General features: G+C 40.6%; 1 protein-coding gene and 1 long non-coding RNA gene across 2 annotated transcripts; one reads left to right on the forward strand and one right to left on the reverse strand.

Annotated features, from left to right (window-relative positions):
• The first annotated feature begins 577 nt into the window (after positions 1–577).
• On the forward strand, positions 578–8,277 carry LOC149464438 (uncharacterized). Its single transcript, XR_016312356.1, has 3 exons — positions 578–1,329; positions 4,474–4,528; positions 4,637–8,277. It is a non-coding gene; the product is annotated as an uncharacterized LOC149464438 (long non-coding RNA).
• LOC149464439 (keratin, type I cytoskeletal 17-like) lies at positions 1,595–16,182 on the reverse strand. The gene is made up of 8 exons (XM_089674409.1): positions 15,800–16,182; positions 13,651–13,733; positions 7,522–7,678; positions 6,700–6,858; positions 6,482–6,607; positions 5,842–6,056; positions 3,179–3,213; positions 1,595–1,839 (listed from the first exon to the last, which is right to left on the reverse strand). The coding sequence occupies exons 1-8, from the start codon at positions 16,136–16,138 to the stop codon at positions 1,742–1,744; spliced, it is 1,212 nt and encodes a 403-aa protein (XP_089530535.1). The 5' UTR covers positions 16,139–16,182; the 3' UTR covers positions 1,595–1,741.
• Between the last annotated feature and the right edge of the window lie 4,831 nt (positions 16,183–21,013).

Here is a 21,013-nt window from a genome sequence, read left to right on the forward strand (position 1 = left end):
TTTAGCACATGTTAGCTACTACTTGTACAACACCTTGAAGGCCCAGATCTGATTTTGTATGCCATGTGCATTGGGCATTAAAAGTGGGTAGTGCATTTGAGATAACTGGGTTATATTTTGACTTTGCCCATGATGTAATGTGTATTTTGCTGTAACATTCTCGAAACTTAATGTATATTGAACATGTAAGTCGAAGTATAGGCAAAACTTTTTTTTTTTCATTTTGGATAACAAGGGAGGGTTATAACCTCTATCAGATTTTTTTTTTCGCATTCTGTATTCCATTGCAGGGATTTCCTTTCACTTCCTGCCCCATAGCCAAACAGAAAGTGAGACTAAATCCCTGCAAATGAAGGGAATTCCTTGGGGACCCCCCAGGTCATGAGAAATAATGTCCCCATTGGAAGATTTCCCCTCTTCTACTTTTCTGGAGAGAACCCAAAATTTGGGATATTTATTTACTCTCACTTTCAACGATAATGGTACAGTACAATTAGAGAGGGTGAATCTCCATAACAGGGGCACAGACAGCAATAAAAACTAACAAATGTTCTAATCCCTCTGTACTTCATCCAAAACAAAAAAAAGTTTTGCCTTTAGTTATACTTTAAGTAAGCTCCAGAATCTTGACTCTACTTTGCATGTCCCTAGAATGGTGAATAATGTTCACTTATCCACTTTTTGTCTCACGTGTACAGATGTGCTAGACTTAATAATGTTAGAGCAATTCTAATCGGAATGTTTGTGTTTTATGATAATGTTTTTGTTTTACTCCTAGGCCCGACCTTCATCCTGCAGTTTGAGCCTTTCGACATAGGGACAGTGGAGCAAGTTCTTTTGAAGATAGGGCTATTGGATCTCTTCTGCTGTAGCCTAGCTTCCCATCTCTTGTTATATCACCTAAGCCAGGGGTGTCCAAACTATGGCCCTCCAGGTGTTGAGGAACTGCAAGTCCCATGAGGCCTTGCAAGACTCTGACATCCACAGGCAAGACACCCAGAGGAAGAGGCATGATGGGACTTGTAATACTTCAACAGCTGGAGGGAAATAGTTTGGACACCCCTGACCTAAGCACCCATTGGGGTTTTTAACCATCTTTCTTCTTCTGGCAGTACCCCTGTGAAGCTAGCAGCTGAGATATGTCATGGTGATTCCAAGGCAACAGCTTCTAACAAAGCAGCAGATGCAGCAGGTCTTGGACCTTCAGGTATAACAGCAGTGCCTCTATCATGCATCCAGGGAGATGGGGGAAAAAGAAGAATTACGCAACATTTGCTCACATTTTTCCAAGAGCTAGTGGTCATCCAGTGGGTGCTCCACCAGTCCATAGTAAGTATTCATCATTTGCACATTTTACAAAATGTGAGCTTGTAGTAAACAGTAATCACAGAACATAAAATAGGGTGGAAGTGTTTTATGATTTAAAACAGCCAAAATGACCATTTTGATTAAAGGATTTTAGAATAAATCCTCTATATTCCTTTGCCCATGTGGGATTTCATACCTGTGTCAAAGCAAATATTGTGTTTCACACAACATAGCCTGTAACTATTCCATTGTTTTTCTCTTTGAAAGAATGAAAAATGACTACAAATTGTACTGCATGATAAAGTTTATTGAATATAAAAGAACATAGATGCACCCAGTTCCCTGTTGCATTGTATATAATATAATATAAAAGCATACACATATCATATAATTGAGAAAACCGCACACCAGTGCTATAGAATGACATTCTTGGTTACACCTTCTCTTCGGTTGCATTTACTTTTTGTGATACGACTTTGCCGTCTACCACTTCCTCCACGATTGTTGTGACCTTCCTGGTTTTATTCGGTTCTGATGAAAACATTGAAAGGAAAGTTGGTTAAGTTCATTATATTTATGTTGGTGATAATAAACAATCTTAACAATCTTATCTGAGCTTCTGGCCCTGCAATATCAGACATGCCCAAGCCTAAGCCTGATATCACACAGGCGACAATTAGACAGTCAGGACCAGCCTCTAAGGAGTTCCTCCCTCCTTAGCAGGGCCAGCCACATGTCAGTCCATTGCTGCCCCCTCATTAGGGAGATTTGGCAGATTTGGAGCCAGCATGGGAGTGTTTCCATGGAGGTAAATGAAAGGGTCGCCCATGTTACTTGGGTTAGCACCCATAGGACATCAGCCTAAATGTGTTATTAATCCATGTTTTGATATGCCTAAGCTTACTGCAGACCAAGCTTCTAAATACACAGTTGAAATGCATACAGGTGAAATGTTTTACATTACACAATATTTGTAACTTTGTTCATATAACCTAGGAGGTGACATCATTATTGCTATGATAGTTAGGAAATACATTTTTGTCACCACCTATCCCAAGCCTGTTGATTGGACGGTTGAGGAGCATCAACAAACTGATATCATCTGTGTGCTATTCCCTTCTGCAAACATGCTCACTATGTTAGACTGACAGCGTTGTGCAATGCTCTTATTGACCTACATTATTGCCTATCACAGTATCTGAGTAGAGGAAAACACAGAAAGCTGAAGCAAAGACAGATTTAGGAACTTATACTAGCCCTATCTAAAACACATTTATGTATTTTTATAATAAATACATAGCTGGGTAAAAATGGGTTTAAGGTGGTTGTAAAGGCTCAAGGTTTTTTCTTTACCTTCACGCATTCTATGCATGAATGTAAAAAACTTCTGTGTGCAGCAGCCCCCCAGCCCTTCTAAAACTCACCTGAGCCCCATCTCGATCCAGCGATGTGCATGAGAGCTCTCTGGAGCCTCTGCCTACTCTTTGGCTGAGACAGCAGCAAGAGCCATTAACTCCTGCTACTGTCAATCACAGCCAGTGGACCAATGAAGAGAGAGCAAGGCTGAGCCAGCCTCAGTACTCAGTATCTGAATGGAGAGACAGAGCAGCAGCTCAGGAGCAAGTCTGGTCAAATGCCCCATAGCAAGCTGCTTGCTAGAGGGGCACTGGGCAGGAGAGAGGGGACAGGGGAACCCGAGAAGAGAAGGATTGGGGCTGCTCTGTGCAAAACCATTACACAGAGCAGGTATGTATAACACATTTGTTATTAAAAAAAAAAAATAAAATCAGCCTTTAATATCACTTTAATATTCAGCTGTAAACAAATCTTGTTAAGACAACCTGTTCTTACAAAAAACACAATTACTTACCCTTCACTGGAACTGGTTGAGGTTTGTACTGATATCTAAAAAAAAATTTACAACATTTGTTAATATAATGTTACATTCATTTTGAAAATAAAAATAATGTACTTGAGGGAAGTGTCACATATACTGTATGTCCCACCATATCCCAAATGTGTAAATGTGGAAATTCAAAAAAGTCTTTGTGGGGATATTTAGGTATGCAAACTACACAAAACAAATAATAACTACACATGACTAAAATGTATTAATACTCAAATTATATTGGAAATATATTTAAACAATCCCTCTAACATAAGAGGGAAATGGGTTCAACTGACTTTACTGTATACATCAATGAATAATAGATAAAATACACAAACCTCTATGAGTAGTGTCTTGTTCAGATTATAGGAGATATAAATATTTGCTCTAAAGCATATTCTTTTTCTACACATCAGGTATCCAACACATTTACTGGAACAATATTCAATTTTTCAAGGATTCATATGCACTCATATATAGTATATCTCTTCTACAAAATAGATCTGTCCCATTTGCCTATTGACCCATTTCAAAATATGAAAAATTATACACACGCCTTTTTTTCCTTCCTTTCTCAAGGTGCATTCCCTCAGTCTAAATCAGTGGTTCTCAACCTTCCTAATGCCGTGACCCTGTAATACAGTTCCTCATGTTGTGGTGACCCCCAACCATAAAATTATTTACCCAGTAATTATAATTCATGAGTGTCGTCTTACCTCCAATACTGCTGCTTTCAACACAGTAGCTGCTTTTAACAGAGTAGCTGCTTTCAACACAGCAGCTGCTTTCTACACAGTAGCTGCTCTTTACACATCGGAAATATGTGTTTTCTGATGGTCTTAGGGGACATCTGTGAAAGGGTCGTTCGACCCCCAAAGGGGTCACGACCCACAGGTTGAGAACCACTGGTCTAAATGGTTTGCAATGGTTTTCTGCCACAGGTGGTCCATACTGCTGAAACCACTGATACATTGGGTCCACTCCCAATACAGATCTGCCCCAAGGTATTTGACTTTTATTAATAGTTATTATTTGTATATGAAATACTGCTTTGATTTGCAGTGCTGCAATACACAAGGGCTAACCAAAATATGTGTTTACAAAAAAAGATCTTGTATGAGAAAATAAGATGATCAATGTCTCTGAACTGAATGAGTGTCCTTATTCCCTTTCTAAAGGGCTCACCTGATTATTGCAGGCAAAAGTTCTCTGTATCAGGGCTGCACTTATTTTATTTAGCAGGAGACCCTTTTGACATTATTCTAATACTATTGCAGGTATATTTTAGGATCAGACCATCCAAAATTGATGCAAAGCTGAAGAACTGAAGAGGTAAACCACCTGATATTTTATTATATCTGTTTTGAGACAGATACCTCTACCTCTTGTGGACATTATGATGTGTTTTCACTCTCCTTACTGTTATTGTTATTTATTTAGATAATGAAAATACACCAGAAGGAATAGAAACATGAAAAGTGGGTGAGAACATGGAAAATTCAAAAATATCAGGTGCATGGTAGAAAAAAATGGTATGAAGATCTTGGCACTGAAGTAACCAAGACACAAGAAGCCAGGTGCTGACTCCTGGACTCCTGCCTTTAACTAAAATATCATTTTAGTGTAAACTGACCTATTAACATGGCTATTACCCTTCACTATTCTATCTGAGGCACCCATAAAGTCACCCTCACTTTCACTCCAGTTTCCAAACCTTGCCCGCAAAATTTAATTACAACCATCAGTGACCCTGGCCATTCATGCTACTAAGAAACTAAAACAATGGAATATCATAGCCTGCATCTCTCTATTGCTTTATATTTCTCATTTCTACCGAAACAAGAAGGAACCAAGGCGCTATGAACCCCTGTCCTATGTTGCCTCTACAGTGTGCCTCCTGACAAACTTCATCTTGCTTTTTGATAGGACCATCTCGTTACTTTTATGAACTGTAATTGTTTAGACATATTTTTGCCTGTATGACCATTCCTGATTTCTTGGTATTATCCAAGGTTCTAGGATTATCATCCACTAGAGAATAAAAAGGTCAGCTATCCAGGAGATCCATGTAGCAACACTAATACAAACTTAAAACAGACAAAATCCAGCATATGTGGTTTGTTCCTAGAAAAACTCTGGTACAAAAATTTAAAAAAAAGTCCTGTCCAGAACTTTCAACTATTAAAAGCTCCTAGGTTGACCCTGAATTAGCTTAAAGGCAGTTACTTTCCTGGTGGCCAGGGGACATCTTTTATTATCCCTGCTGCAGCAGTCTTCAAACTTTTCAAACAAAGGGCCAGTATGCTGTCCTTCAGACCTCTTTTGGGGGGGGGGGGGAAAGATTGTGGCCAATGGGGTAGAAAGTGGTAGAAATTGTCCCAGGCCAGGCATCAATGAGATAAAACATGGGCTCAGGGTTGGGGGACAGTAAGAGGAGGAGTAGTGCCCAATCATTGGTATTAATGGAAGGACTAGTACCCCATCATTGGTATCAGTTGAAGATATAGTGCCCCATTGTTGGCTTCAATGGGAGGCATAGTGCCCCAAGGGCCGGATAAAGGGTAGCCCTCGGGCTGCAGTTTGGAGACCCCTGCCCTAGAGGGAAGATGAGAATTCCCACCAATGTTTTGCAACTTGACACTTACGGCTCTCCATCAATCAGTCTACGGTATGTCTCAATTTCCATTTCCAGACGGGTCTTGATGTCCACCAGAAGTTTGTACTCTGCATTCTGACGTTCCATATCACTGCGGACCTGGCAGAGCTGTTCCTCCACGTTTCCTACAAGGACCTGTAGCTGTGATAGCTGTGTGCTATAACAACACTCTGTTTCTTCCAATGAGCCCTCCAAGGAGCATTTCTGTTTTTGAGAATAACAAACAATAAATGAGCTCTTTTTTTAATACACAGGGTTCTGCTACAAAATATTAATCAGCAAATCCTAACATAATTTTGCTACATACGATACTTGGATTTAACCCAACATTTAGGCTTTGGTGTTTAGAAAAAAACACAAAATGATTTTCATTATCTTGAGACCCATCAGCTTGGTACCCAAGCTAAGCATTCAGGTCGTGCACACAGTATAAAGATTTCCTACAAGGACATACATGGACAGATAAGATTATACAACTCATTTGCTATTAAATTGCCGATCAGGACTACCTGTATGGGGCACAATGGTCTAATGGCCTCTCTTTTTCACCCTACTTATGGCTACCTTAAAGTATTTTTTTTAGATGTTTTCTTCCCATACCCTGCAATATGGCTATAATAAAAACTTACCATAGCAAGTTGTGCTTGAAGCTCAATTTCCAGTTCTTGCAATGTGCGTTTAAGATCCGTTAGTTGAGTTTTATGGGTTTCAGTCATCTCACTGCTGTGTGAGATCTCCCGGTTCAGTTCTGCACTCTGCCAACATAATGGACATTATTTTAAAAAATCCACATGGTTAGATTCAAAGGAAAAAACAGCCTATGCTGTGGCCTAAAGTTCAAGATCACCTTTTCTCTAAACCATTCTTCAGCCCTCTGGCGGTTCTGTTCCGCAATTTCTTCATACTGGGTGCGCATGTCATTTAGAAGTTTGCTTAGATCAATACCAGGTGCTGCATCCATCTCCACATTAATACCTCCCTTCTGTCCTCGAAGAGCTTTCATTTCCTGAGGGAGAAATTAAGAAACTCAGTTGTAACGCCATACTGATAAATGTTGTTTTTGCACATTCCCAGGTTGTCAGGCAATTAATAGACACTACTAGAAACTTCTACTGGTGTCCAAGAATCATTTCCAACTACAACAAGAAAATGTATGTTACCATTTATACTGTAGATAAAGATTTTCTCACTGTTAGTTTAGACCAGTTTTTAACCCGTTTCCCCATTTTCACACCTTTTTAAATGTACAAGGCAGTTGTTGCACTATTACCCCAATTTGGTGATAAAGCAACAGTAATCTCACGAGTATCTCTAAGTGTAAGATGTGATGGAGCGATAAACATCACAAGTGCCTAGAAACATTGAAAAAATGTTTGTAGGAGATCCAATTTTGCTGAATAACAACACTTTAGCTGTCGGTCTACCCACACCATTCTTCAGAAACACAAAGGTTCAATTTTTTTTTATTAGTTTTGGACAGTGTGGAAAGGTTAAAACCTCTGGCAATGGTTTTGTATTGCTTCTGTATCACTATTTGGGAGATATCCATACTTCCTGTATTTTTGTTGGGTGGAAAGCAGAATAGGGTGAGAAATGCCCTTGTGGGAACAAAGATAGCATTAACATCTAGCAGGAGAAAAGCTAAAAAATTTTATATCTCATTATGTACCTCTTCGTGGTTCTTCTTCAGGCACTCAATCTCTTCCTTAAGGCTTTCAATCTGAGGTTCAAGGGTGGACTTGGTGAAGGTCAATTCATCCAATACTCTACGAAGACCACAGATGTCTGATTCAACACTCTGGTGGAGTAATGCCTCATTCTCATATCTGAAATGAAATATTCCATTATGTACATTTTTTTTTTTGAGTAGATGCCTCAGTTTTTTTTTTATTGTTGCTTCTTAAGTAGCATAGGCATTTATTCAAATTAAATATTTTTTTTAATTAGGTTAAATAGATTACAAGCAATAAATCTTCCAGTGGCTGCCCTTGCTTTGATGACGACTGCCTAATTGGTGGTTTTCTTCACTTAGATAGAAAATTCCATCGCTGTCTTGGAATAAGCTATGCAACCTATTCAAAATACAGTATGGCATGCAACAGGTAAAGAAGGGAAGCTACAGCAGCAAAACATATAAAATATCTCTTTTAATTACAATGTGTTTGATCCCTTGTGTTTTGAACTTCTGTTTTCCAGTTTATTTAGCCATAATTTTCTGTATTGTATATAATTCTTTGTCTGAGAATACTCATATGCATATGTATGAGCTGGCCATTGGGAAACACTCTACACCATCTTGTAATTTTTTTGTGACCCCATATCTCTTTTGATTTCCCTGAAAGTAATGCTTATTGGAGACGTGATCTATGTTTTGTTATACCATTGTTTCTTTTATTCTTTTCAATAAAAATATTGGAATATAAAATATCTCTTTTAACTTATCATTTAAAATCTATTATGAACAATAGGGATGGATTTGGGCATGCTCAGATCATAGTCTGAACACACCTGAGCAAGTTCGGACTGACAACTCATGGGGCCCCCGGGCAATAAGGGATCATGGGGCCCCTGTGTCCTTGCCCAAACTCAAAAAAGCCTATGAAAAAGGTACCAGGGGCATCTCATGGGGCCCCCTACTGACCCCGGGCCCTCGGGCAGTGCCTGAGTTTCCAAATGGTCAGTCCGCCCCTGCACCTGAGAAATCCTGTCAGAAAGCTGTCATCTGTCCTTAGCCAATGATGAGCAACAGGGAGAGGAATGCTTTGATTGGCGCAGTACAGATCGCAGCTTCCTGGTTGGATTGCTCAAGCGGGTTCGGATATTGATCCGAACATGCCTAAGCTCATCCCCAATAAACAAATAATAATAGATATACTGGGGCCCCAGCAAATATGAGTGGAAATGTACACCATAGTTCGAAAATTGACAAATATAACAGAGGAAATGTCACAATTTCTAAGCCAGGTTATGAGCAGTAAACAAAGTATTCTGTGTAAGGGTCCATTTGCATCTAGGCGGTCCATTGTGGTGCAGTATGTTGTGCATTGTGTTAAAGGATGCATACAGCTGACTGTTTACAAGCATCACATTTACAAGTTTCACATCAGTGACCTCACAGTTCATTCAGACCTACAAGTCGTCAGCTGCAATGGCTGACAGTAGTTGTAGTTCATGCATTCACAGGAAACTGTGGAGCCCCACACGGCCCTGCTGCTTTTGAATTGTGACAACGGGTGCAGAGAAAATCCCCTGCCCACTGTCACAATGAGGGGACAATCAAGGGAACTGGCTGCCAGAGTTGGAACATGTTACATGTTCCACCCTAAACACGTTTGAAACTTTTAACATGTTCTAGAAGGGGAACTTATACTTTAAGGCAGCCCTTTCTTTTGAATCGGCTACCAATGCACCACACTAACTAAAAATTGTACATGCACTATTTTTTGTAGCACACAACAACACATGTGGTGCACTGCAATGCTGGTTTGCTTTAATGCATCAGGGTGCTAATAAAAACGAATGACACCGCAGTGCACAACACATGTGTACACATATAACACATAGGTGTAAACAGGTCTTAGTCTAAAGTCGGCCATAGACGTTTTGACTCCCGGCCGGTTTAGCAGGAACTGGCCGAGTTTCAAACCATGTATGAGCAGGCAGAATGTACCCAAGTTCATAATTTGATCAAGTGGGGTACAACCAGCCTGCCGGATTTTACATGCGATCAGGGTTTTTTTCTCAGAGAATAGGTGCAGGTACCCCTCCACCCCTTTCTGAGCCACTCCTTGTCTCTTCCCACTACTCACCTCTGAGCACTGTCCCTTGGTTCCACCCCCTATCTACCTCCCAGTAGAGCACCTTTTAATGAATACAGAACAAAATATAATTTTGTGTTACTAAGTCATGTTTATGGAATTTGTTAATTATATCAGGAAAAACAGTATAAAAGATCCCTTAGAGCAACAATAGACCTCCCAGTAACAATAGATCCACCCCAGCAACAATAGACCCCTGCCAGCAACAATAGATTTTCCCAGCAGCCAGCATCAATAGACCATCCAGCATCAATAGACCCTTCAATAGCCAGCAACAATAGACCCCTCCCTCAAAAGATGATTCGTTGGATCAACAATTGACCCCCCATCAACAATAGATCCCCATTAGCAACAATAGACCCCCAACAACAATAGATCTCCTAGTGGCAAGAATTTCCAGCAGCCAGAAAAAATAGACCCTCCTGCACACCCCACCACCCCTTGCCATTACATACAGTCACTTCTGGAGTTGCTGGAACTGTGTTCCCCCCCATGTTCCCACTGAAAAAAAGCCCTGCATGTGATTATTGCTAGCGGCTTCACTAGGTGGGGACGGCTCCTCCCTCTCCCCCGCCTGCCTTCTCAGAGAACACGATGGCTTGGTGGGAGGGATTCTGCTGCCAACACTGTCTGTATTGCGGGGGGAATCAAACAAAGAAGTGTGCACCGTCCAGGGGCGGACTGACAACTCATGGGGCCCCCGGGCAATAGGGGATCATGGGGCCCCTGTGTCCTTGCCCAAACTCAAAAAAGCCTATGAAAAAGGTACCAGGGGCATCTCATCGGGCCCCTTACTGACCCCGGGCCCTCAGGCAGTGCCTGAGTCTCCAAATTGTTAGTCCGCCCCTGGCACCGTCTATGATCTGCCTTAGTCGTAATTCTAACAGCTATGGTGTCACTTTGGATGGCAATGATTGAATTCCTACAGGCTCCAGTAATGGAAATGTCTCAGCTTTAGTTACATCATATCAACACCTTTTAAGGGCCCATTCACAAAATGAGCATATTACTGCTGCTTATTGTGAATTGTGCCCCAAAGTACTGTACAGTAAAGGACAAAGCTAGGGTTGCCACCTCATCCCTTTAAAACCAAACACATATCAATTACACAGGTAATAAGACTAATTTAATGCAGATAAGGTACTTAGTGAGTTTAATGACCACCTTAATCAGCCCCAGGGTGCGTGAGAAGCACTAGTGGCTCATTGGAACTACTTCGGCTATGAAAGGGTGTTGTGTGCTCCTGAGAGGCAGTTCTAATCAGACCTTGTTATGTCACTGTTGTGGTCCATAGAGGAAGCAACTGCCAACACAGAGCCTCTAATAAACCTTCAGGGACACACTTGGTGGAGCCTTGTAAGTAAAAAGCTTAAATAAGGAATTTTTTTTTGTTTGATGGTGGAAAATCTACCTTTGTTCCTGGTCTGTAGGCATGATTGGGAGATGGTGGGGCAGGCTCTTGACAAGTGACCTGCCTGTGCTGTTACGCCCCTGACCTTAATGGGGTTGCTATCTCATCCCTTTAATCCCTAACACATATTAATTACACAGGTTCTGAGGATAATTTAATTCAGATAAGGCACTAAATGAGTTAGTCAGCCACAGAACCTATGTAATTAATATGTGTTTGGGTTTAATGGGATGAGGTGGCAACTCTAGACCTTAGCCCTCATCAATTTATGTTGCAGTTGGTGTCCCTGTTGCTTCCTTTCTGTTAAAACTGAGAATTTTGGATGGGCACTAATTGAATTGGATATATAATTGGTATAGATATTGGGGCTTTCTAAAACAACAAAAAAACCATAAACTTTTTACACTTATGATATTTCATTTGGCAGAGGTTTGAGTCTGGCATGCCTGCTGTAGAGACTTTGCTTGGGTCTCAAAGAGATTGTTCTGTTCTGCACACTTCTGTTTACAATGAAGATGGGCATTCTCTTTTTTTTTTTCTAAAAAAAAAAAAGGATTTTTTAACTATTTTGTAACTTTTTTAAAGTAAGCATGTGCTTTGCTTAGTCTGGGCTTTGCCACAGGTTCACTTTAATGCTGGCCAACCAGCTTCTTGTACTTTCCTTCCCTTTGCTCCTCCATCGCTCTTTTCAGTCATGGCAGAGAAGAGAAAAAGCTCTCCTTTTGTAGGTCATTCTGGATAGAACTTACACAGGGCTAAGGTCTCTTTCTCCACCTCCAACTGAGAGTACTGGGAAATGGTGGTTAGGTATTCAGGATCCCAGCTCTGCATTATGGCAAGAGGTGGGGAGACTCAATGAGCTACCTATACCTTGGAATGATGGGTGTTTCAGATGGATGCATCAGGAGAGCAAAGGAAAAATTAGTACATGCATAGAGATAAACAAATCCTGCACTTTTTTGCTGAGAAAAGAGCATTCCCCCTTGGGTTATTTATATATCTTGCAGGGGTTTTAAGAAACTTTGATGCAGATTCCTATAGTACCTTTTGTTATTCTGAAGAAATAGCTGTTTGTCCATGTGCAAAATTAATGTTACAAGCCGACCTCAATGCACTGTTTAATTGGTCAACGATGTGGCAAATGAAGTTTAATGTTCATAAATGTAAGGTTTTGCACTTGGGGGCTAAGAATATTCATGCATCATACATACTTGGGGGGGGGGGGTTACAACTGGGGTTATCAATGGTGGAGAAGGATCTGGGAGTTCTGGTAGATCACAAGCTTAATAATGACATGCAATGCCAAGCTGCAGTTTCTAAAGCGAGCAAAATCCTCTCTTGTATTAAAAGAGGTATAGATTCCGGAGATATAATTTCCCCCGGTACAAATCATTAGTAAGACCTCATCTTGAATATGCAGTTCATTGTTGGGCACCAATTCACAAAAAGAACATTGGGGAACTGGAGAAAGTACAGAGAAGGGCAACCAACCTGATAAGAGGCATGGAGGAGCTCAGCTATGAGGAAAGATTAGAGGAACTGAATTTATTCTCTCTTGAGAAGAGGAGATTAAGGGAGGAAATGATCTCCATGTATAATACATAAGGAGGGATATGATCAACATGTATAAATACATCAGTGGTTCATATAGTGAACTCGGTGTAGAGCTATTCACCCTGAGGTCATCACAGAGGACAAGGGGGCACTCTTTACGTCCGGAGGAAAAGAAATTTAATCTTCAAACACGGAAAGGTTTCTTCACAGTAAGAGCTGTGAAAATGTGGAATAGACTCAAGAGTTGGATCTGGCCCGCTCAGTGGATTTCTTTAAAAAAATGCCTGGATTCTCTCTTGGATACACAGAATATAACTGGATACTAACATTTATAGGTAAAGCTGATCCAGGGAATATCTGATTGCCTCTTGGGGGATCAAGAAGGAAAGTTTTCCCCTGCAGGAGCAAATTGGATCATGCTTTGCTGGGTTTTTTTGCCTTCCTCTGGATCAACTGTGGGCATCGGATTATATATATATTTTTTAATGGTTGAACTGGATGCAATTTTGTCTTTTTTCAGCCAGACTAACTATGTGACTATGGATGGAGTGATTTATAATTATCAATCAGTTGCTGCACTTGCAGGGTTCTAATGAGGAAAGTGGCAGGGTCTGCAACCCTTTAAAACATGGCTTTTCTTTGTGAGTATCTCACCATAAATGACACCTTTGTTGCAGGGGATGCCCAAAATCTGACTTTTATCTGGAAGTTCAGACTTCTGGGAAAATCAGCAAGTCAATCACACAATAAGGAGATTACATTTCTAAGGGGGTGTTTATGTACAGAACACCTCTAGGTTGTCATATTGCATTGCATTTTACAGAAAATTACAGCGCTGTAGATGGAAAAGGAAAAAAGGAATGGTCATTTTTAATAAGTTTCATTTACAATATGACTTGTGTAGCAATTGTACACGATATATATATATATAGCTTTTTTATAAATCTGATATGATTCTTCAAGTGATGCTAAAAAGTCTATGTAAATGTAATAACAGAATATGTGTTTAACTTACTTAATTCTGAAATCGTCTGCAGCCAACTTGGCATTATCAATCTGCAACACAAACCTGGCATTTTCAGTGCTTTCCACTAAGATCTAGGAATCAAACAAAAAATAAAGATATAGTTTATCCTTTAAGTCATGTTGGTAAGTCAAAGAAATCACCCGAATCTTATATCCCCAGGAACTCTGGTGAAGAACAGTGGTGTATTTTGTTTTTGTGCTACCCTAGGCAACACTAAGATCGGGCCTCCCCCCTCCCGCACACACACAATCTAAAAAAGGAGAGGGAAAGACGTTCCTCCATCATTCACCTCTGGAATGAAAGCAGCTGGCCATCCTCGGAGACATGGTCTGGAAAGTCCTGTGTTGTCATTGTGTGGGAAAGAGAGTCAGCCACTACCTACACCCTCCAGCAGCCGTAGCCTCTCTTGGATCCCATAGCAGAGCTGGTCCCCATCCTCTTTCACCTGCCACGTGCCCCTTCTTCTGGGGGGTGGTGCTGCTCCCACCTGAAAAATGCCACCCAAGGCAAACGCCTTGTTTGCCTCGCGGTAAATACGCCCCTGGTGGACAGATCTATAATTCCCAACTCCTCCTTCCCAACAAGATCCTTATAAGAAGGCTCACACTGATCATTTTTAAATAATATTGCAGCAAATAGAATGATGCTACCTCTTCGTGCAGAAGATCCAATGAGTCTAGAAGGGGCAGAGTCAAAAAGTACAACAGGAGGAGCATGCAAAAAAAATTCTCAGGGGAGAATAAAATGGTGATTGATTCACTTCAACGGCATTTATCAAAAGCAGAAATATACATTTTGGGTCGTATTTCTAAAGCAGTCAATCTGACATTCACCAAACGTTCTCCGCAGGTGAATCTTCCTGGTGCATGTTTAAATGACAGTGCTTGGATCATTCACCACCACTGTGTGTTTGGCAAAGTCACATTCACTAATTTATAACTTTTCCCCTTTCTGTAGATTTCCTCTTTAGGTTGCATCAATGGCTTTGCATTACTAATCTTTTTTGTATTCATTGCTATTAAATGTAGTTTTTATTATTTATATTCACCTTACACCCCTGTATTTAAATGATAGTAATTGATTTACCCACATTTCACATTCACTACTTTTTAAATATTCTCTTTTATGTAGACTGACCCTTTTGGGATGCTGTACAGTGGCTTCTTTTCATTACTAAGTTTTTAATATCATCTTTTGTATAATATTCTTATTGACTCCAGACCTCCATATCAAATAAATATCCAATAAAATATAGTTCTTTATTTTATATAGTCAAGTGATTTCAGAAACCAGCTGCTGGGATTACATAGTAGACTAATGGTGAAATCAAGATAAATCATCCTCATACTCAATGTAAGTACTTGTCAAATTAACTTTTCCTGTGTTAGAAATTATATTCAAGATAAAAATTTCTGTAACACTTAGTACATTCATCAACCAATCAGATTCTAGCAGGTTTTTTTTTTTTAGCATTAGTAAGATCTTATGGGTGACTATTGAGTTATTGTACTCTGTAGTTTGCCTTGGCTGAGGTAAAGCCACTAGGGATTTAGAGGTTCAAGCACAACAGCTGGTGAACCTATAAACTTCCATTGACATACCTTAAAAGGAGTCTGTGCTGCCCTTCCTGACCAAATTTGCAAAAATAATACTTGTCTAGTTGTTGTCCCATTTAGTGTGCATGCTGAATGGCCAGCTAAGGCTGAGGGGACATCAAAGGTGGTTTAAAGGCTCACACATTTTTACAGCAGCTGTTGAACCTCTAAACTTCCATTGTTATACCTTTTAAAAGGAGCCTGTTCTGCCATTTCTGACTATTTTTGGTGAGTACTTACCTGGTTGTCATGTTGTCCTAGCTTTGTTAGTTACTGAATCCCTGTCCTGGAAAAACTAAGCAGGTTATCAGACTCCCAACCTACATAGTTGTCTTGAATCAATGACTAACTGATGAAGCTTATGAATCAATGTAGCAGTCAGGCAACTGTCATTTTCCGAAGAGGTTTAGGAATGTCTACCCAGGCACTGCTCTGATAGGCTCATTCTAATAATAGTAGAAGGGACAATAAGCCGTATGCCCATAATTTAGATATACATTAATGGTCTTATTAATGATTTTTGACTTGGTCCTCAAATTTACCTTGTTTTTGAGATCCTCAATAATGGCAAAGTATTTGCTGTAGTCCTCTGGGGTGTTTTTGGGCTGGTGTTTTAGGTACCATTCCTTGATCTTGGCTTCAAGGTCAGCATTGGCATCTTCTAACGCTTTCACTTTGTCCAAGTAAGAGGCCAGTCGGATGTTGAGGTTCTGCATGGTCTCCTTTTCACCTCCATGCAAGATGCCATCATTGGAGCTAAAATTGCCAACAAAGTGTTCGGATCCTTTAGCCAGGTCTAAAGCCAAACTGCTGATTCTGTGTCCACTGATACTGCCACCCATCGATGATCTAACTGACCCACTCTTCCACTGGCAAGACATGGTGTTGAGTGCTAGCTCCAACTTCCTTGAATTTCAAAGAGCTACTGGTGGATCTTCACAACCTTGCTTGCATAGACTTATTTATACTTGTACTTTGGGTGGGTGTAGTATGCTCTTCTTCATTTTTTTTACTATAAAACAACTCATAAATCCTGGATGGATTAATATAAAATGAACATATGAATAGGTTCCTCATTTTGTTTTGTTTTCTGTCCTCAGGCAATCTGGCTGGCTTTCATTGTTTCTGTTCAGTTTCTGCTAGGTGTTATATCTGCAGTTTTTTTTAAACTTTGAAGTTTGTCAAGTTTTCTCTGGTTTCTTTGTCTGCATCAGTAATGTCAAACAGCCGGTCGTGAACATTATTGTGTGAAGTTTTATATATGATATTTCTAACGCACTGTCTAGCCAAAGACTTCAAGTCTTTTTGAAGTTGGAAATTAAGTCATGTATTAAGAAATAATGTATGTCTTGAATTCTTGTGAATGCCTTGCAACATTTAGTAACACACATCATCAGAAATGTTAAACCTGGGAAGGTACTATGGGTATATGTTTGCCATTATTCTTTGCAATATGTTTGAAGCTTACATCCAGTCAAAATGTTTTACTTTTTTTAGCAGTTTTGGTGTCCACGGTAGAAACACACACTGTTCTAGTAGGTAAACTTCTTTCCTCTGGCTAGAGAAGAGTAAATTCAAGATCTGATCCTGGTGGGGGCATAACCTCAAATAGCAGATATATTTTATTACCAGCCCTCAATCTATACAGATTTTATTTTCATTTTATGATTTTTGCTTTCAAGACATGGAAATACCACATAAAAAAGCTACTTAAAATAGAAGTAATGCAGAACTTTTTTCTTCTTTTGGATAGAGTAAAGGTGGGCTACATCTAGCGGTGTATCTAGGTTTTGTGCTGTCCTAGGCAACAAAGCTATCGTCTGCCCCCACGGACACTGACCAACACCCCCCCTTCCCCCTCATGTGGAGAGAGCCTGATATTGACCAGCAACACCCCTGCCCCCCACCCGAGAGAACCTTCCACTACCCCCCCCCCGGCAATAGAGTGAGAAACACTCATCTTCAAAGCTCTGAAAATCCCTGGGAACGAGAGTCAGGCTCTACATACACAATCAAGCAGCCTGTAGCCTCTCTTAGGTTCCCATGGTGCACATGTCCCTTCTTTCATCCCTTCTTCTGGGGGGAGGTGCTGCCCCCTAAAAAATGCTGCCATTGGCAAGTGCCTTGTTTGCCTTGTGGTAAATATGCCCCTGGCTACACCCCATGTCTGGTTTCTGTTTTTCTTGTTTTTTTTATTACATCTGTGTTCCATTGAGGAGATTTCCCATCTGTCCCATAGCCAAACAGGAAGACTTAAAGTGGTTGTAAACCCAAAAAAATCAAAATTGAAATGACCGGTCTACCTCACACAGCATAACAGCAGAAGTCATTTGTCCGTAGTCTGGCCAAGAAAGGAGCAGCCAGTCATCTGAAATTCTCTCCGCTTTCCTACGGTAAAAAAACCCTACACATGAAGAAACATTTTGTTTCCACACCCCTCTTCTGGGGTAGACTGGTCATTTCAATTTAAATTTTTGGGGTTTACAACCACTTTAATCTCCCATTTGCCACAAGAGTCACCAGAAACAGACACCCCCATTGAAATTCTTTTCCCTTTACTCCTGTTCCGGTGACACCCCAAAAGTTTAGATTTTTTTTTCACTTTCAGCAATACTGGTAAACAGGAAAAAGAGATGGCAAATATCCCTAAAGGTGGCACAGATAGAAATACAAATCTAGTAAAATATATGACAAGCGAGCGCACGATTATTTTCAAGCAGCTGGCATTAAGGATGAACCCCTATATCCTCAAAATGACAAAATAAACAAATAATGCAGCGCAAAATTCATAGTGACAAATGCATATAAAGTGCAGTGGAAGGTATTAGCTCTAAAGTGACCACAACACATATAAAGTGTATTGTCAGAATTGACGAAAATAAATGTGACTGGAATTTCTGTAGTGACCATGGTGAATCATTCCACAAAAATAATAGTAGTGATGAACTGATAAATATTGATGAATAAATATGAATAAAAATTGGATATGAAGTTGCATAAAATAAGTCCAAAGTGTTCTGTAAATCTCCGTGCACGTCACTTCCGTGATAAGGGTTTGTAGTATGATTGCAATCACCAGAAGCGCAATGATAATGCGCATGAATATATATCCAAATGATCCTTGGCAAACACCTGGGCTCAGGAAAGGAAAGGGACTCCACTGGCACACTGACAGCATACAGGGAATGACTCCAGACCTCACACGCTGGACCCTCACAGTACACAGGGACAGCTCCGTTAGTACCTCTCCACCAAAGATATGAGTTGCCAAAAGAGGGTATTCTCTACCTTGAATGGCTCGCAAAAACAAGCCACAAACGAAAGTACTGATAGTGTAGTATTTTTTATTACAGAGAAAGATCATCCATGTGGGTATATCAGCACACTTACAGAAACAAAGATGGCCGCCGGCCTTCCATGTGGCCTCGGCGGCGTGACGTCAATGTGACAAGGCCCCTGCCTGATGCGTTTCGTGCGCATGCACGTTGTCAAAGTTGCGCATGCACGTTGTCTTGCCTTCTGGAAGCAAGTCAGTTGTACATAATCCCACCATTCACAGACAGCTACTCCTATGCATTGAAGACTTGGTGAAGTCTTGAACCCATCAGCATGAGCTGGTACCTATGAGCTGCTATAAATATAAAGGTGATCAATCTCCTCATATGTCTCGGGGCCTCCTCCGCTGGCTCGCTCAACAGTGCTTGCCAAGGGGATTTTCAGAGGTTTACTTGGGTAAGAGAGTCAATAAAATTGTAAAGTTGTATCTAGAAGTGTCTTACCTTTAGGCACTACTACCAGACATGAAAAACTGTACCCTCCTGCCTGCAGCCTTAAAAACAAAGTGGTGAGGCACTTGGTACATATGAAGCCACCCTGGTTGGCACCAGGTACCGCCATAACAACACCTTGTAATTAGCTTCTATAATTGAAGTATTGATAAGCAATCTAGAGACTTATTTCACTAGTTTATGCCATTCATCCATTTCCAAAGTTTCACTTAAGTCAAATTCCCATTTGTTCATGTATAACTTTACAGACATTGAAGTTCATATCGAATAGATTTCATAAATATGACCTTCGAGCAGATCATATTTTGTACAGAGATATTCCATAGATAACATAGTAGTTAGATCAGAATTACGTTGCAAAGATCTCAAGTAATTTTGCGCACAGAAAAAAGAATTCCGTCTCTGGTAGGCATTGTTTTTCCACCAGTAATTGCCTAGACAGAATACCCTTCCTATCGCAAAAGTCAGCTATGCGTAGGAAAGCTTTGTTGGTCAACAATCTGAATGCTTGAGAGGTGAGATCTGGGGTGAAAGCAGAATTTTGAAGTAAAGGAGCCAGGGGGGTTATGCGAATATTTTAATTTATATGCTGCTGACAGCTGTCTCATAAATGAAAAGGGATAGAGATGTTCAAAGAATTGTAGGCTGTCTGTAGATGGTAGCCACAACATGTGATCAATTTGGATTTGATATAAACGGGATCGATTCCATTTTCATCTACAGGGGATGTGAATTTTTGGAGTGATAGTTTATAAGCTGGGACAGCTGGGTGGCATAATAGTAATTTGTCAGGTCCAGGACTCCCAAACCTCCCCTATTTTTTGGAGTATGAAGGGTGCATCAATTCATCCTGTCTCCTCATGTAAAGTTAAATATTTTCCTTTAAAAGGCCTTAAGATCAGACATCTGCAATGCTACATGTAAGGTCCTAAACAGGTGCAGGATCCTCAGAAGGATGTTCATGTTAATAGAAAACAACCTGCCAACCATGCAGGAGGATTGATCTTCCATTTGTCTAGATTCTCTGAGAGTTTCTTTTATAAAAGAGGGTCATTTTTGAGATACAAGGTGTGAAGTGAGTAAGAAAAGTACCCAGTTAGGGAAGCGTCGTGTTATCGTCCAGAGATAATTGTAAGGCCTGAGATTTAGTGTGATTTACCTTAAGGCCTGAAATTGATGAAAAAGTTTGCAAAATAGCATATACATTGCTAATGGAGGTAATGGGGGAGGACAGCAACGTCCAGGGGCAGACTGACCATTTGGAAACTCGGGCACTGCCCAAGGGCCCGGGGTAAATAGGGGGCCCCATGAGATGCCCCTGGTACCTTTTTCATAGGCTTTATTGAGTTTGAGCAAGGACACAGGGGCCCCATGATCCCCTATTGCCTGGGGGCCCCATGAGTTGTCAGTCCGCCCCTGGCAACGTCATAATGTCATCTGCAAATAGGGCACATTTGTGTTCACGATCACTGCAGTATATCCCTTGTAAATCTACAGATGAATAGAATTGAAGAAAGGGGGCAACCTTGACAGGTCCCCTGATGAATACTGAAAGTTTTGGAACTGTATGCATTTACTAATAGTGAGGCAGTAGGGGAACTGTATAGAGTCTGCAATAATTATTATTATTATACAGGATTTATATAGCGCCGACAGTGTCTCAGCGCTTTACATTAAGGTGGGAGACAATACATGAGACAGTACAGTAACAATACGATTCAATACATGAGGGGTTCGAGGGCCCTGCTCCTTGGAGCTTACAATCTAGGAGGGAGGGGATAGTGGTACAGGAGGAAATAGCTGTGGGGGATGGAGTGGTAGGAGGAGTGGAGGAGTTCATTAATTAGCTGAGGGCGGGGTAGAGTTCCCTGAATAGATAGGTTTTCAGAGTGCGCCTAATGGTGAGCAGAGTAGGTGATAGTCTGATGGATTGGGGTAGGGAATTCCAGAGGATGGGGGATGCCCTGG

This window comes from Staurois parvus, unplaced genomic scaffold (genome assembly GCF_062004578.1).
Source record: "Staurois parvus isolate SC_StPar_1 unplaced genomic scaffold, SC_StPar_1.0 ptg000151l, whole genome shotgun sequence".
NCBI lineage: Eukaryota > Metazoa > Chordata > Amphibia > Anura > Ranidae > Staurois > Staurois parvus.

Coding starts and splice junctions, on each gene's coding strand:
- LOC149464439 (XM_089674409.1), bottom strand. CDS start 16,138: ATGTCTTGCCAGTGGAAGAGTGGGTCAGTTAGATCATCGATGGGTGGC. Junction 13,734..15,799: donor TTGAGGATCTCAAAAACAAG/GTAAATTTGAGG, acceptor TTTGATTCCTAG/ATCTTAGTGGAAAGCACTGA. Junction 7,679..13,650: donor GCAGACGATTTCAGAATTAA/GTAAGTTAAACA, acceptor ATTTCATTTCAG/ATATGAGAATGAGGCATTAC.